Source organism: Hermetia illucens, chromosome 1 (genome assembly GCF_905115235.1).
Source record: "Hermetia illucens chromosome 1, iHerIll2.2.curated.20191125, whole genome shotgun sequence".
In the NCBI taxonomy this organism is placed as follows: domain Eukaryota; kingdom Metazoa; phylum Arthropoda; class Insecta; order Diptera; family Stratiomyidae; genus Hermetia; species Hermetia illucens.
Genome location: NC_051849.1, coordinates 153852703 through 153865523, shown reverse-complemented (window position 1 = coordinate 153865523; position 12821 = coordinate 153852703). Strand labels below are relative to the sequence as shown.

At 39.5% G+C, this 12821-nt stretch overlaps 1 protein-coding gene across 7 annotated transcripts in view; it reads right to left on the bottom strand.

The window, feature by feature from the left end:
- The window catches only part of LOC119647833 (neural-cadherin), a 1165868-nt gene that overhangs the window by 907053 nt on the left and 245994 nt on the right, over nt 1–12821 (bottom strand). For all 7 annotated transcript variants that reach the window (XM_038049090.1, XM_038049099.1, XM_038049114.1 and 4 more), the window contains exon 3: nt 10975–11425. In XM_038049090.1, the coding sequence (XP_037905018.1) occupies nt 10975–11425 (451 nt within the window). The remainder of the gene's footprint in view (nt 1–10974; nt 11426–12821) is intronic.

The following is a 12821-nucleotide window of genomic DNA, read 5'->3' as shown; positions in this document are numbered from 1 at the left end:
TCACTTACTTACACTTACACTTACTACTGATAGTGACAGTCGATCTTGTTGTGAGACGCTAAGGAAACATCATTTGCATAAAGCAGTGTATAGGGCGCCGGACGTTAGATGTCCCATGAGACAGTGTCCATAACAAAAACAAACAAATTGGGAATCCGCGAGCTGGACACTTCAGTTATGCAATATTTTGTGTATTTCTTTGATAAAAACTTTTGAGTGGACATTTATCCTATTAGAACCTAGCACGTAATATATGCATCCATATATTATGTGATAATTTTCCACTTTCGCTTCACTTTCAGTACAAGTCCAGACCTTGCAATTGGTACCCCACATGACACTTGGTAAAAAAAAAATTTACACCCCTCTTTTGGACGTATGAGAACCCCCCTTAAATTCGGCGTAGAGTAACATAACTCACTGTATGCGTGAGCGTTCACAGTTCCCACGTTTCTACCAAACTTGGCGCCAATCGCTATATCCATTTCCGAGAAGACTGCGTGTGGCAGACAGACAGACAAACAGACAGTAAACCGACTTTAATAAGGTTTTGTTTTACACAAAACCTTAAAAAGAGTGGTGAGAAGGCGCTTCCTTGATGAGCACTGACAGAGATAGGAAGCGATTTTGATATGCCCGCCACACTGCGCACTTTACTTTTCGTATCGTGGTAAAGCAATTGAACCCAGTGTGTGAGTTATCATGAGTAACCGCGCAGCATGTATTGCGTCAGTAGTTCCGTAGCTCTTGACAAAGACGACTTAATTCACGGTTATTTGAATAATGTCGCACCTATGGTTGCGACTATAGTATATCCTCTCCAGGAAATGCGATGAGCAAGGATTGCATTCCGTAAAAAACGATTTGACCGTCTGTTGGTGTTGCAATCGAAATAGCCTTTCTTGACGAAAAAAATTAAATCGTTTTGCTATGGATGAAAACAACACATAAAAGGCTAAGCCATTTTCGTGGAGTAATATTTCTAGATATCCAATGGAATGGGGACATCAGAATGAGAAGTAAAATATTCTCAGGGCTGCTGAGTTGAAAATCTCGTCAATTGAAGGCAATAGAATACTAATACTAATGAGTTAGGACGTAAGAATACACTCTGTTTTCCGTGAAAAGCAACAAAAACAGATAGAAATTTGTGGACTAGGAACCTGCAAATTTCGAAGCTTTACTGCTACTAAAACATCCATTACGCTTCGGATAGTGGCTAAACTCACAAAGAAGACCTTTGGCTATCAAAAACGGATTGATTTCTGGAGTGCGCGCACGCTCCTCGACAATGGTGTCGATGTTCCCCAAAATGCTCGCCTTCCCCAACTGGAGCTTGAGTCCCAACTATGTGCCGAGACTCTGGAGAGTACTTCTCTTTCTCTTGCTATACTACTAGCAATGCGTTTTTGTACTCTGGAAAATCAAGTGGTAGCAGGCGCGAATCTGGTGTCGGTTTATTTCTGTGCTCTCTTCAGCTGGACTCTGACTGCATCAACCCAGTCCAGGTTAAGAAGCATCACAACTGTACAGTACTATGCACAAACAGAGCCTACCATAATATCAGTTCAAGCGTCAATCATTCAGCTGAGAATATCGATGAGAGTTTCGCTACCATCAAAAGTGCTTCTTTCGCGGGTGCTATACGGGTCATTGGTCACGTCCCGAATAACGTCATAAGAATTAGCTTACTACGAATCGTAGAAGCGGATCAACGAACGAAAGGAATTCAGGGCTTTATTGATCACTGCGATTGATGGCGAGTAAGACGCACTCGAGGTTCAATACCATGCGAAATCCCGGCAAGTTCAATATAGCGTGCGTCATAAAAATTTGTTATTGCGCTACGTCAGAGTGCAATGATTAGAGAAATGTATACCGCATCAGGTAAAAACTTAGATGTAGCCGTGGATCTTTTGGTGGCCCTTGAAGGACGTTAAGAGCCGCCTCCTTATCCACAATGATGAGCAGCTGAAGAGGTGGAAGGAACACTCCACCATAATTCTCAACGGTACCACAATCGGTGAAGTACTACCGCTTGTGCTTCTTCTGGATGATATGGTCAGTCACTGGGAATTCTGGGAAACCTAGAACTATCCTAGAGAGTGGAAGAAGGGGATGATTCCAAAGAAAGGCTCCTGTTTTAAGAGTGACAATTGTCGGGGTATCTGTTTGCTAATTGCCCTTGTAAAAATATTAGCTAAAGTAATTCTGGAACACATCAACATCTTGAAAGTTTGATCGACAGGGCGCATGCTGCTTTTCGGTCCTCCTGGACTACGCTGATAACTTCTGTTTGGTCACCCACTGGGTAAAAGATCTTGGTCAAATAATTCTGGTTTTGAAAAGAGAGACAGGTAGATTTAGAGTCAAGATAAACACCTACAAAACCAAAGTTTTTAGTCTGATGGGTCATTGCACTTCTTTGCAAGGGGTGCACCGCGCTAGATCCGCAAACAAGACGATAAGAAAGTAGAACAGAGATCTGTCAGGATGTGCTGCGAATACAGATGCCCGGCAAATCATACCAATCTGGAAGCATGTAAAAGATGAACTTCTTGCAGCAGGTTCGGAGAATCGCGAACAAATATGCAGCTGATCTAACATCAGATACCCTATATCCTGTTGGCGTCATTTGTTAACGAGGGGGTGATGTGTGTACTGGTACCTTCAAGAGATGTACTACCAGCGCTTTGCCAGAGGGTTCGCACTCCCCAACAATCACGGGATTGCGACTTCAGATGGACCAGTATGGATAGCTTAATTGACGTTATATTGCATAATGAGGACATTTGGGCCGAAGGGTGCGATGCCGTCAAGGTATTCTTAAGACGAATAAGAATGAAATAAATAGAATCTGGGGACTACGAGTGGTAGTCCAATGTAATGTGTTAGGTGGTTCAAGCTTAATGTCTTAAAAGAAACAGTGAGGTGTCTTATTCGGTGATTTCTCGGAAAACAGGAATCCGGGATTTTTTACTTCACTATAATACCAAGAAACAAAAGAAAAGTAATGAGTAATGGATGAATTAAAAGTAACCAAAATAGCCCATAGAAGAAAAGAATTAGCCTGCGAGAACTCGTGACCTTAAATTAACTTTTAAAAAGACTGACTAACAGTTTTCGTTGATACTCGCAGAACGTGTATGTCTACTCTGTACGTTCAAGGTAAATAGGCAGATGTAGCTTAATATAAAAAAAATACGAAATAATTTTATTAAAATGGAATCTGAAGAAAGCTAAACGAACATATGCAATAGTGTAATATCTAGTTTCTATTTGATCCACAACTAATTTTTATATCAAATAATTTGGTCAAGAAGCTATCGAAACGGAAGGTCACATCTTAGTTACCTAGAATGGTGCATACGTGTACAATCTAGGTCAAAATTAGAGATGGGTAGGTGATGTATGTAATATCACAAAAAGGATATTACCTTAAAGTCTAATGGCATACCACATTATCCTCACCGGGCACGGTGCAACCATCACAACATCACTTAACATCACTACACTACTGCAGCGTCACACAGAAGTGATGATAATATTACTTTATGGAATGTAATGTACTGTTCGATACATCATACACCGTCACGCCGACTATCACTTGCGCATCTCTTGATGTTATAATTTCTGTTCTGCATTCGGGGCGCGTGGTTAACGTATCCGCTGAACCGCCACATTTCCAGATTTTCTTGGGTAGCTTTGGTCTGAAAAAATTGGATTTGGGTGTGATAACATTTCACAATGGACATTCTTTGCATTACTGAGCAAAGCTCTTCGATGAAAGACTCATTTTGTATCGGTACCTACTTACTCTGGTGATAAGTATTATAATATTTGATATGGACTGGCGAGGGTAATATATGATCTATTGGTAATATAACATCACATGATTAGGGTAATGAAAGGTGATGTTTGTAATATTACTTTATACCACTTTTCTCAAAAAGTAATGTGATATAACATCATTTACAAAAGTGATATTCCGCACATCTCTAGTCCAATTAACTACATCTTAGAGTATATGAGATAGAGTTTGAACGTTGATCATTAATTTAATTTCTGGCAACCGTAGTGATATGAAGTTCCTAACATAAACTAAGTCTTTGAATTTCCATATATAAAAGGATATAGCATAAATTATAGTTTCTCGAATCAAAACTTCACATGAGGTCTGATCTCCATCAAAATTTTCACTGCATACATTAAGCGGTTCAATCTCATAAAAATTAGGAACCACTTCACTAAAATTGCATTGAGTCTTGTTCAAGCATAAAATCACAAATAATTTGCATCCACCGTTTCAGCTTCTCACAAACAGTTCGCAATCGATTTTACGACGAAATGAACTAACTCACATGTGCAAGGCATAAGTAAGAAACTGAACTCTGGGAAACTCCTGCGAAGCAGAAACATAATTTCAGTTTACTTTATCAAAACCCTTCAGTTTCGATATAATACATACATGGAAGTTCACAAGCCGCCCTCTGCTTGCAAACTATGCAAATCATGTAAGCTCACATGCTTACGTGGGAGTGCTTGGGGTATGTATGTAAATATTGCACATGCACTTCTTGAACACATTTCTCAGAAAACGGTTACTTAAAACAAGACATGTTATAGTGCATTACAATTTATGAATGAATTTGAATAACGAGAACGGTGAATTGTTCTGCCGAGAGGGAAAGTTTGCTGGAATTTCAATACGTGAAAGGTTGAATAATTGAACTGGTTAGCATAGATCGATAGGACAACAGAAACACGCAATTTCTGAAAATTGTTCATGCTCTCATTTGCTTGAGTACACTGGATAAAAAGTATCTGAACTTATTGCAGAGTGCTGGCGTGGAGAAGCTCTTCATTAGCCCACTTCCCAGAATGGAGAGGTTAACCATCGCAAAATCAACTTTAATGAACTCTCATGCAAAAAAGCACGTGCTAGTATCCACCTCCAACAGTGTTTTCCAAGGTAAATATTTTGAAAAATAATTATTTGAGTTCGCGCTTCCCTTCTTCTTCAATTTGCAATTTTTTGTTTTTTTTATGAAGATTCCAAAAAAATAAACACTAAAAATTCAAACTGTGGGAAAAAAGAGTAGGCAAAGTTCGTTTTTAAGGTTTTGTGTGAAACAAAACCTTATTAGAATCGATTCGATGTCTGTCTGCCCGTCTATCTGTCTATCCGTCTGTCTGTCTGTCTGTCTGTCTGTCTGTCTGTCCGTCTGTCTGTCTGTCTGTCACAGCCGATTTATTCGGAAACGGCTGAACTGATTGTCACGAAAATTAGTAGAAGTGTGTAATCTGCCGTTCCCTTTACATGCAGCAACTGACGCCATTTTGCGTTAAGTTTAAGGGGGGGCTCCCCATACATGTAAAAGGAGGGTGCAAAATTTTTTTTTCGTAAAATGTGGCCATGTGGGGTATCAAATGAAAGGTCTCAATTAGTACTTTTCGAAACTGGTTCAATATTTGATATTTGGTGAAACGTAAGGGAGTGAGGGCTCAAAATATGACCCCCAAAAAGTGTAACAGGTCTCGTTCTCAGAACCTATCCAACCGAAAAATCTGAAAAAAATCTCAGTAGTGCATCTCTACGAAATCTAGGCCTCAAAATATATCCGGTTCCGATATCTGCACAAATAAAGTTAATAATAGTATATTTACACATTTTAGAAATTTACCCGGCACCCCCCTTACGTTCATCCTAGAAGTACAAAATTTGGCATGCATATAATGAAGAACATAATGCACAATTTGGTCAAGTTTGAAGAAAATTCTGCTATTATTAACAAAGTTATAGAGGGTAAAACTTTACAATTTTTTGTGAATTTCGTGCACTGTACAACCTGCACGACGTCATTATCACATATCAATTCGTCCATACCACAACGAAGTAAGTTCGTATAAATTGGGTGGAAAAGAATTATTTTGTTTTAGTTCTTTAATCATTTGTATATAAATATCAATTATTCCAACGAGACATGTGTGTATGTAGGGATATAGTATATGCGTGCTAATGAACTTTGTGGGTAGAGCCTAATTCAGATAGATATAAGAAGTAAATCGGAAATATGGGTACGATCAGTTTATATACGTGCATATATGTGTATAGTATTCGGAAATAGGCAGTTTGTTTGGTTAGAATGAGCATAATATCTATGGCTGTAATATGTACGTATGTCTCGTAGTTTTGTAGCTGTATAGGGGTAGAAAAATGTGCGTTGAAATTTCTTAGATAAGATGAACACAAAACCTTTATACCCGAAGCACGAGCTTCCGGTATTCCGACTTGTTTAAGAAGGAAATGGATATTGAAGAAACTTCTCTCAAATTTTCAATGACGGGTGTGGTCACTAAAATGTGATATCACCAAATAACACGGTTTGTTGATACATCTATCAATTTTGTTATTTTACAATGAAAAAAAGAACAAATTTTACTTTTTAACTTATTTCGAGGACCAGTTCTCCTCTTCCTCAATTAGCACATGAGACATCGTTAAAGCATAATATTATTTAGTAAGTAGCCAAAAGTCATGATGTGCAATCGACTTCCTTTCCTAGCAATATGCTTCGATTAGCCCTAGGTCTTTTCGAGAAGCTTGCACCATTCTTTCACTGCTCTGCGCGATATAGTTATAAGGCGGCCCAGTTGTCGGCTATCCTAAAATAGTGGGTTCGCCACCTTAATGTATGACAACTTTCTCCTTCTAACATCGGTAAAAAGAACATGTCCGGGATATATTAACAAACTATTGGATGCCTTCAATATCCTGGCCATTAAGAGTTCGATGATTTGTTAAACTGGAACCTTGGTTTTGTTGGTATCTATCGTGAGTACGATGATAGAAGCTCCTCCTAATGCAGTGCCATTTGGCTAAGTTCCATAAATCGGTGAGGGAAGAGGTGGAAAGGACTGAAGAACTTCACAAAATAATTATTGAATTGCATGCAGTATCTCCCCTCTTCTCTTTCTTTGTTCTTTAATTATCCTATATCCAATTATCCCGACATAAATAAAAAGTAATTTCATTTAAATGTCACCATATGATTAATTTCACTTCGTTTTTTTTATCAGACTCCGCCATCGTAGTCTAGCAACCCTAAACCCCCATTAACTATCCCCGTACATAAATTGTAAACCAAAATAATTATTGACCTTGTATTTTTCTACTAAATTGCATCCCATGGGATGCATTTTACTTGGCAGCTCGAGACAGGCAATAGCGAAACTGTGGATATGTAAATTTGAGAAACTGCTCAATGCGTGTCGTTGCTTTCACTTTTTGGTATTATTTATGTAGTGTACCGTTAAGGTTTTGAATGAAGTGCTCTAACACACTTCAAGGCCCTGATCCAATTGAATTATTGCACCAACGATTATTATTATATAATATTTGCAGGTGAAAGTCACGGCGCAGGACAAGCGAATAAAGTGGCTCGGCTCCATTGTGATTTCACTATGAAGAAAAATAGGAACCATAAAAACGAGCTTCGTAAAAAACTGACTCGCCCCCCAGCGATAATTCGAAACAGTTCTGCGGAAAGGAAATTTTATGAGTGAGAAGAAAATCTATCAAAAGTAGCAATTGAGGTGAATACGAGTGCGGGGCCGATGCAGCGCCGGTAGTGTAAAGCTGGACGGCAGTAGAACTCAGAACGGTTCTTCCAAAAAATTGTTTACTGAGAACAACAAGCCCGCCTGTGAATTCCTAGGCAAGAATCTCCACATTGATTCACCGAAAGTTTCTATTCTACTTGCAGCTTTGTACGCTTCGCGGCCAGCAGCGAAAACCTGGTTTAACGATTCCACGCTTTTGGATCTTCTTGTGTCAGTGATAATATTATCACTTATAGGTCGGCTGTATTGAAGTCTTTTTGAAGAGAAGAATAGAGGAATTAAACCACCATCCTTATCGCCTCGTGACGACTTTGTATAAAATGTTCGTCTAATTCGCGATTTTTGATACTTTGAAATGGACCAAAGTGTCCAAAAGAATTTTCGCCCGTTCTCAACTATGTCAAGCACAGAGGCGTGCAAGCGCGTATTGAGCCGACACTTGAGGAGAGCTGTACTCAGGTGCTGGCACCTTTGCCATTTTCTTCAGGTTCTATTTAGGTTCCTTCAATTAAAAAAAATAATGATAAATGGCACCTAACGCGGGGGAGACAGTTATTAGGTTCCAACTAATTGATGTTTTGCTAGGAATTCCGATCGAAAGCGAAGAAGATTGGATTCTCGCGATACCCATTTTGTATTTCAGGTTCAGATTAGATTCCACGTACTGGCCTCATGATGCACGAAATTCTAACAATGGCGTGAGAGGGCTGAGCCTGGCTAGCATAGAGGTGCGAAAGTGCGTGTCGATGGAACATTTCAGTAGAGTTGATAGACCAAACTTTACAGTGTAGATATATATATAAATTTGTTGATTTAGTAGCTTTGAACGGATGAAGGGGGTAAGTTACTCCCGAAATATATATCTACACTGCAAAATAAAAATTGTAGTTTGGAGTAAGCTACTGGTCTATCAATTCTAGGCTTGACTACAAATCATTCGATGAGGCAATAAAACAAATGAAATCGGGAAAAGCCACAGGACCTGACGACATCGCATCTGTGCTCTGAAAAGCGAAGAACTGGGACCCAACATTGTGGTTCAGTGAATTCTTTAATCGGGTTATTCAGGAAGGAAGAACACCATCTGACCGGCAAGAAAGTACTACTGTTCCAATATAGAAAGAGAAAGGGAGCAGAATGTTCAAATTACCGTCCGATCCTGTTACTTTCCCATATCATGAAGATTTTTGAAAGCATTCTTGACAACCGTATTCGCGAAATCATTGAAATAACAGTGAATCAAGCCGAATTTGTCAAAAACTGCGGAACTACTGAGGTAATACATGCTGCGCGGTTACTCATGGAGAAACACCGTGAGAAGCGTCGCCCTCTTTACATTGCATTTCTGAATCTAGAGAAAGCGTTTGATCGTCTCATCTGCTATGCTTTACGACAACACTTAGTGCCAGAAGAACTCGTGGGCTGGGTACAATTGCTCTACCACGATCCGAAAAGTAAAGTTTGAAGTATGGCGGGTGCATCATCATCATCAATGAAGCGCCCTCTCATCACCCCTCTTTGTTCTGGTTATGGACACCGTCACACGGGATATCCAACGTCCAGCGCCCTATGCACTGCTTTATGCAGATAATGTTTTCCTAGCATCTGATAGCAAAAATGATCTGGAGCAACTTGTCCAAAAATGGAATAATCGCCTGATGCAACACGGTCTCACATTGAATCTAAACAAAACTGAATTTTTGACGACCGATCCTCATGAAACAAGCACAATCATTGTCAGCGGCAGTGATCTGGCCAGAACTGAGCGATTTAAATACCTCGGGTCAAACGCTATCAATCAATCGAGAACTGCGTTATGAAATTGCTTCACGCATTAACGCAACCTGGATGAAGTGGCGTTCCACAACTGGTGTTCTTGTGATCGACATATCAACGAACGTCTTAAATCTAAAATTTACCGCCATGTCGTCCGTCCTGTCGCTCTCTATGGTTCTGAGTGTTGGCCAACTATAAAAGACAATGAGCGACGACTTATGGTAATGGAGACGAAAATGTTGGACTAGTGGCGTGATACGTTTTGATCACATCCGAAATAAGGATATCTGCGATCATTATGGGGTTACACCAATCGTGCAGAAGTTGCGAGAGAGGCGTCTTCGATGGTATGGTCACACAATTACTAAGATTGGTCTGAACATCGGAGTCGATGGTAAACGACCAAAAGGCAGGCCGAAACAACGGTGGCTTGATGCACTGGATGGGGAATTGCAAAATTGCACCGAGATCAGGCATTCGATAGAGCCAAATGGCGAAACCGATCACGACGAGTCGACCCCGCTTGTGAACGGGAAAAAGGCTGAAGAGAAAGAAGATCTAACTTCCTATTTAGTAGAGTTCAATAGCCCTGAATTATACTTCGGTCTGAGATTTCAGGCGATTCACGAATCGACTCAATTTTTATTTCTTTATAAGAATATATTTGTCGGTAGCCAGGCTGTGCGCTATTGATCGGAGCCAGGGTGGTCAGATGAAATAAAGTGTGGGCAATACGGTGGATTAGTTACAGGAATAGGATTTCTGGAGTTTCGCTTTTCATATGCGAACAAATTGTTGCACAATATCGATCGCGGATGTTCTCACTTCGGACGTGATCATAGCGGGTCGTTCAGCACTCGCAACTATAAAGGGTCGCTGGGCGAACGACATTGAACGACATTATACGTCGGCCACAAAAGATGCCAGCCCTGAAACTGATAGTTGGTTTGGTGTCGGTAGTCAAAAACTTGGTTTTATTCAAATTCCCTCATCGGCCGGAATCATGATAGAGTAATTTAATTCAAGCTACACGTTTCTCCAGCAATCGATGCTGCCACAGTAGTTACCACGTAAGTTTGAATGGCATCCGGTAGATTCTAAACTTCTTCACAAATCTAAGAACTTAGCTAGAATGTCATCAGATCCTGTTGTTTCAACAGTTTCATTCGGTTGACTACTTCTTCTGAGTCGTTAATAAGCGCCGCGGAAGTGGGTGAAGAACAAATTCGTCGTTGAAATCTGCTCGAAGTGTTGCATGACATCTATTATATATTTATTTCCACCGGAACACTGTTTATTACACCGGAAGCAAAGTTGTTAAACGAAAACCGTTCTCCGGCCTAGAGAACAAACGAGTGAAAAGTTCAAATTTATGAAGGATAAATGCAGTCTGTATCGGACAATTTAAAATAGCTATTAGGGCTTTGTGCAAGGGATGATAAAAATTCAATTATTAAAAAGTCATTGACCACATTTGCTCTAATTGGAGTATGTTAACTACTCCACAATGAATCTCGTATCTTACATATATACTGAAATGCTCATGAATAAAAGATAAAACTCAAATCTACTTACTCTGAGTCCTTTTTCTGATTTTCCGGAATTTCGGCTTCATAGCTTGGCATATAGAACTGCGGTGCTCGCTTGCCACCCACAATAGACAATCGTTCTTCAGGGGTACTCTGGAACCGTCGGTCATCCACCTTGCCGTTCTGATCTTCAGCTTTCACATACAACACATATTCCATGTCCAACTGGAACAGGTCAGTGCCACGAGTGCGCACGACACCTGATCTCTCGTCAACCTCGAAGCGACCACCTGTGCGATCACGCACTATAAAATAATGGATGTTGTGATCTGTATCCGGATCACGAGCTTGCAAGGTGAACACTGGAGTATTCGGAGGTGCATTCAACTGTACAACTGCTTGCATAGGTAACGGACGATTTATAAAATATGGAGGTTCATCGTTAACGTCTTTTACGTGGATTATAACACGCTGATTGTCTGTATATTTTAGGCCAGCTGGAAGAAATAGAAAATAGGAGATTGTTACAAATTGTAGTGAAAATGGTGGCGTCACATAAAAAATTAATCTTGCAAATTCTTATAAACAACTCGTAACTTTTCGTGGTTATTATTCTCAGCAAATTTGTTGACTGCCACCAATGTTACCCAGGAAAACGTAGTAAAATCTCTACTCTACTCTATAGTATACACACACATAAAACTTTCCAAAATATTATCAACATTCTCCTCATATTATTCACGTATGGAGAGCGTCCCATGAAAACTTAGTAGCTCTGTAGTTCCCTCTCTTATTTTATATACGTATTTAGGCATTTGCAATAAAATATATCTTCTTTTACGACTATCGCACTAAATTCCTTCGGACCACAAAAGTTATTCTGAACTGTTTATTTGGGTGAAAATAAAAACAGAATTTACGACTATCTAAAACGAAATAGGACCTCATACGAGTGCATAGTATGCCTTTCATTAAAACCCACCATCTTAAATTTATACATTGTGAGAAATTTTTCAGAGTCCGCATAAAAATTTTAAGAGAAATATCCGGGGATACCTCAATCAAATCATCTTGTATTTCTTCCGAAAGGTTTCGTCCAGGATCTTTGTACAAGACCAAGTAAACTTCTAGTCAAATATCCGAAAGGATCCTAGTTGCTTATAACAGAGCTTATTATTAACATTGAATCATATTGCCCGGGAAAAAGTGGAGTGAATGATAAAGGAATAAGCAAGAATAAGCATCCATGCGGTGGCTGCGAATCCTGTTAAGCTTCCTTTGTATCGCACATACAAACACGGACTCGCACTAAACTGACATGAGATGAGGAAATTTCCGTTTTTTATGTTGGGAAAGTCCGGCTTTTCTGGCCGCATATAAAACTTTCTCTTGGTTCAAGGAGCGGAAGTGAGTGGAGCTGTAAAAACCACTCATCTACTTAATGGATATAGAGTGGTATAAAATATTAATGAAGATCTAAAAGGATTTTGTAAATTTTGTAACTTTGTGATGGCCGAACCCCAGATAAATGAAGGCGAGGCGCATTTTTATGGTGAAAAGTTTCAAATCGTAACTTGTAGCAATTTCATAGCAGATTTAATAAATTTACATGTTGATGCTTTTAATTGAATAATTGTAGAGCTTTTAAGCACTTGGGAAGCCAGAGGAGTAGAAAATTGAAAACAGATTGATATCCCCCTTCGAGTAATCCATGAATTCAAATAAGCTTCACTTCAATCGACTAGTTATGTATATCGGTTATCAAGCAAATGAGGATATTTCTGTCCATACTGATGGCATAGTTAACAACAACATTGTCATCTTATGCGCTTGCAAAAGGTTCCGACCGAGCAATCTAGTTTTATTTTTACTACAACAAGGATTGGAGAAGCC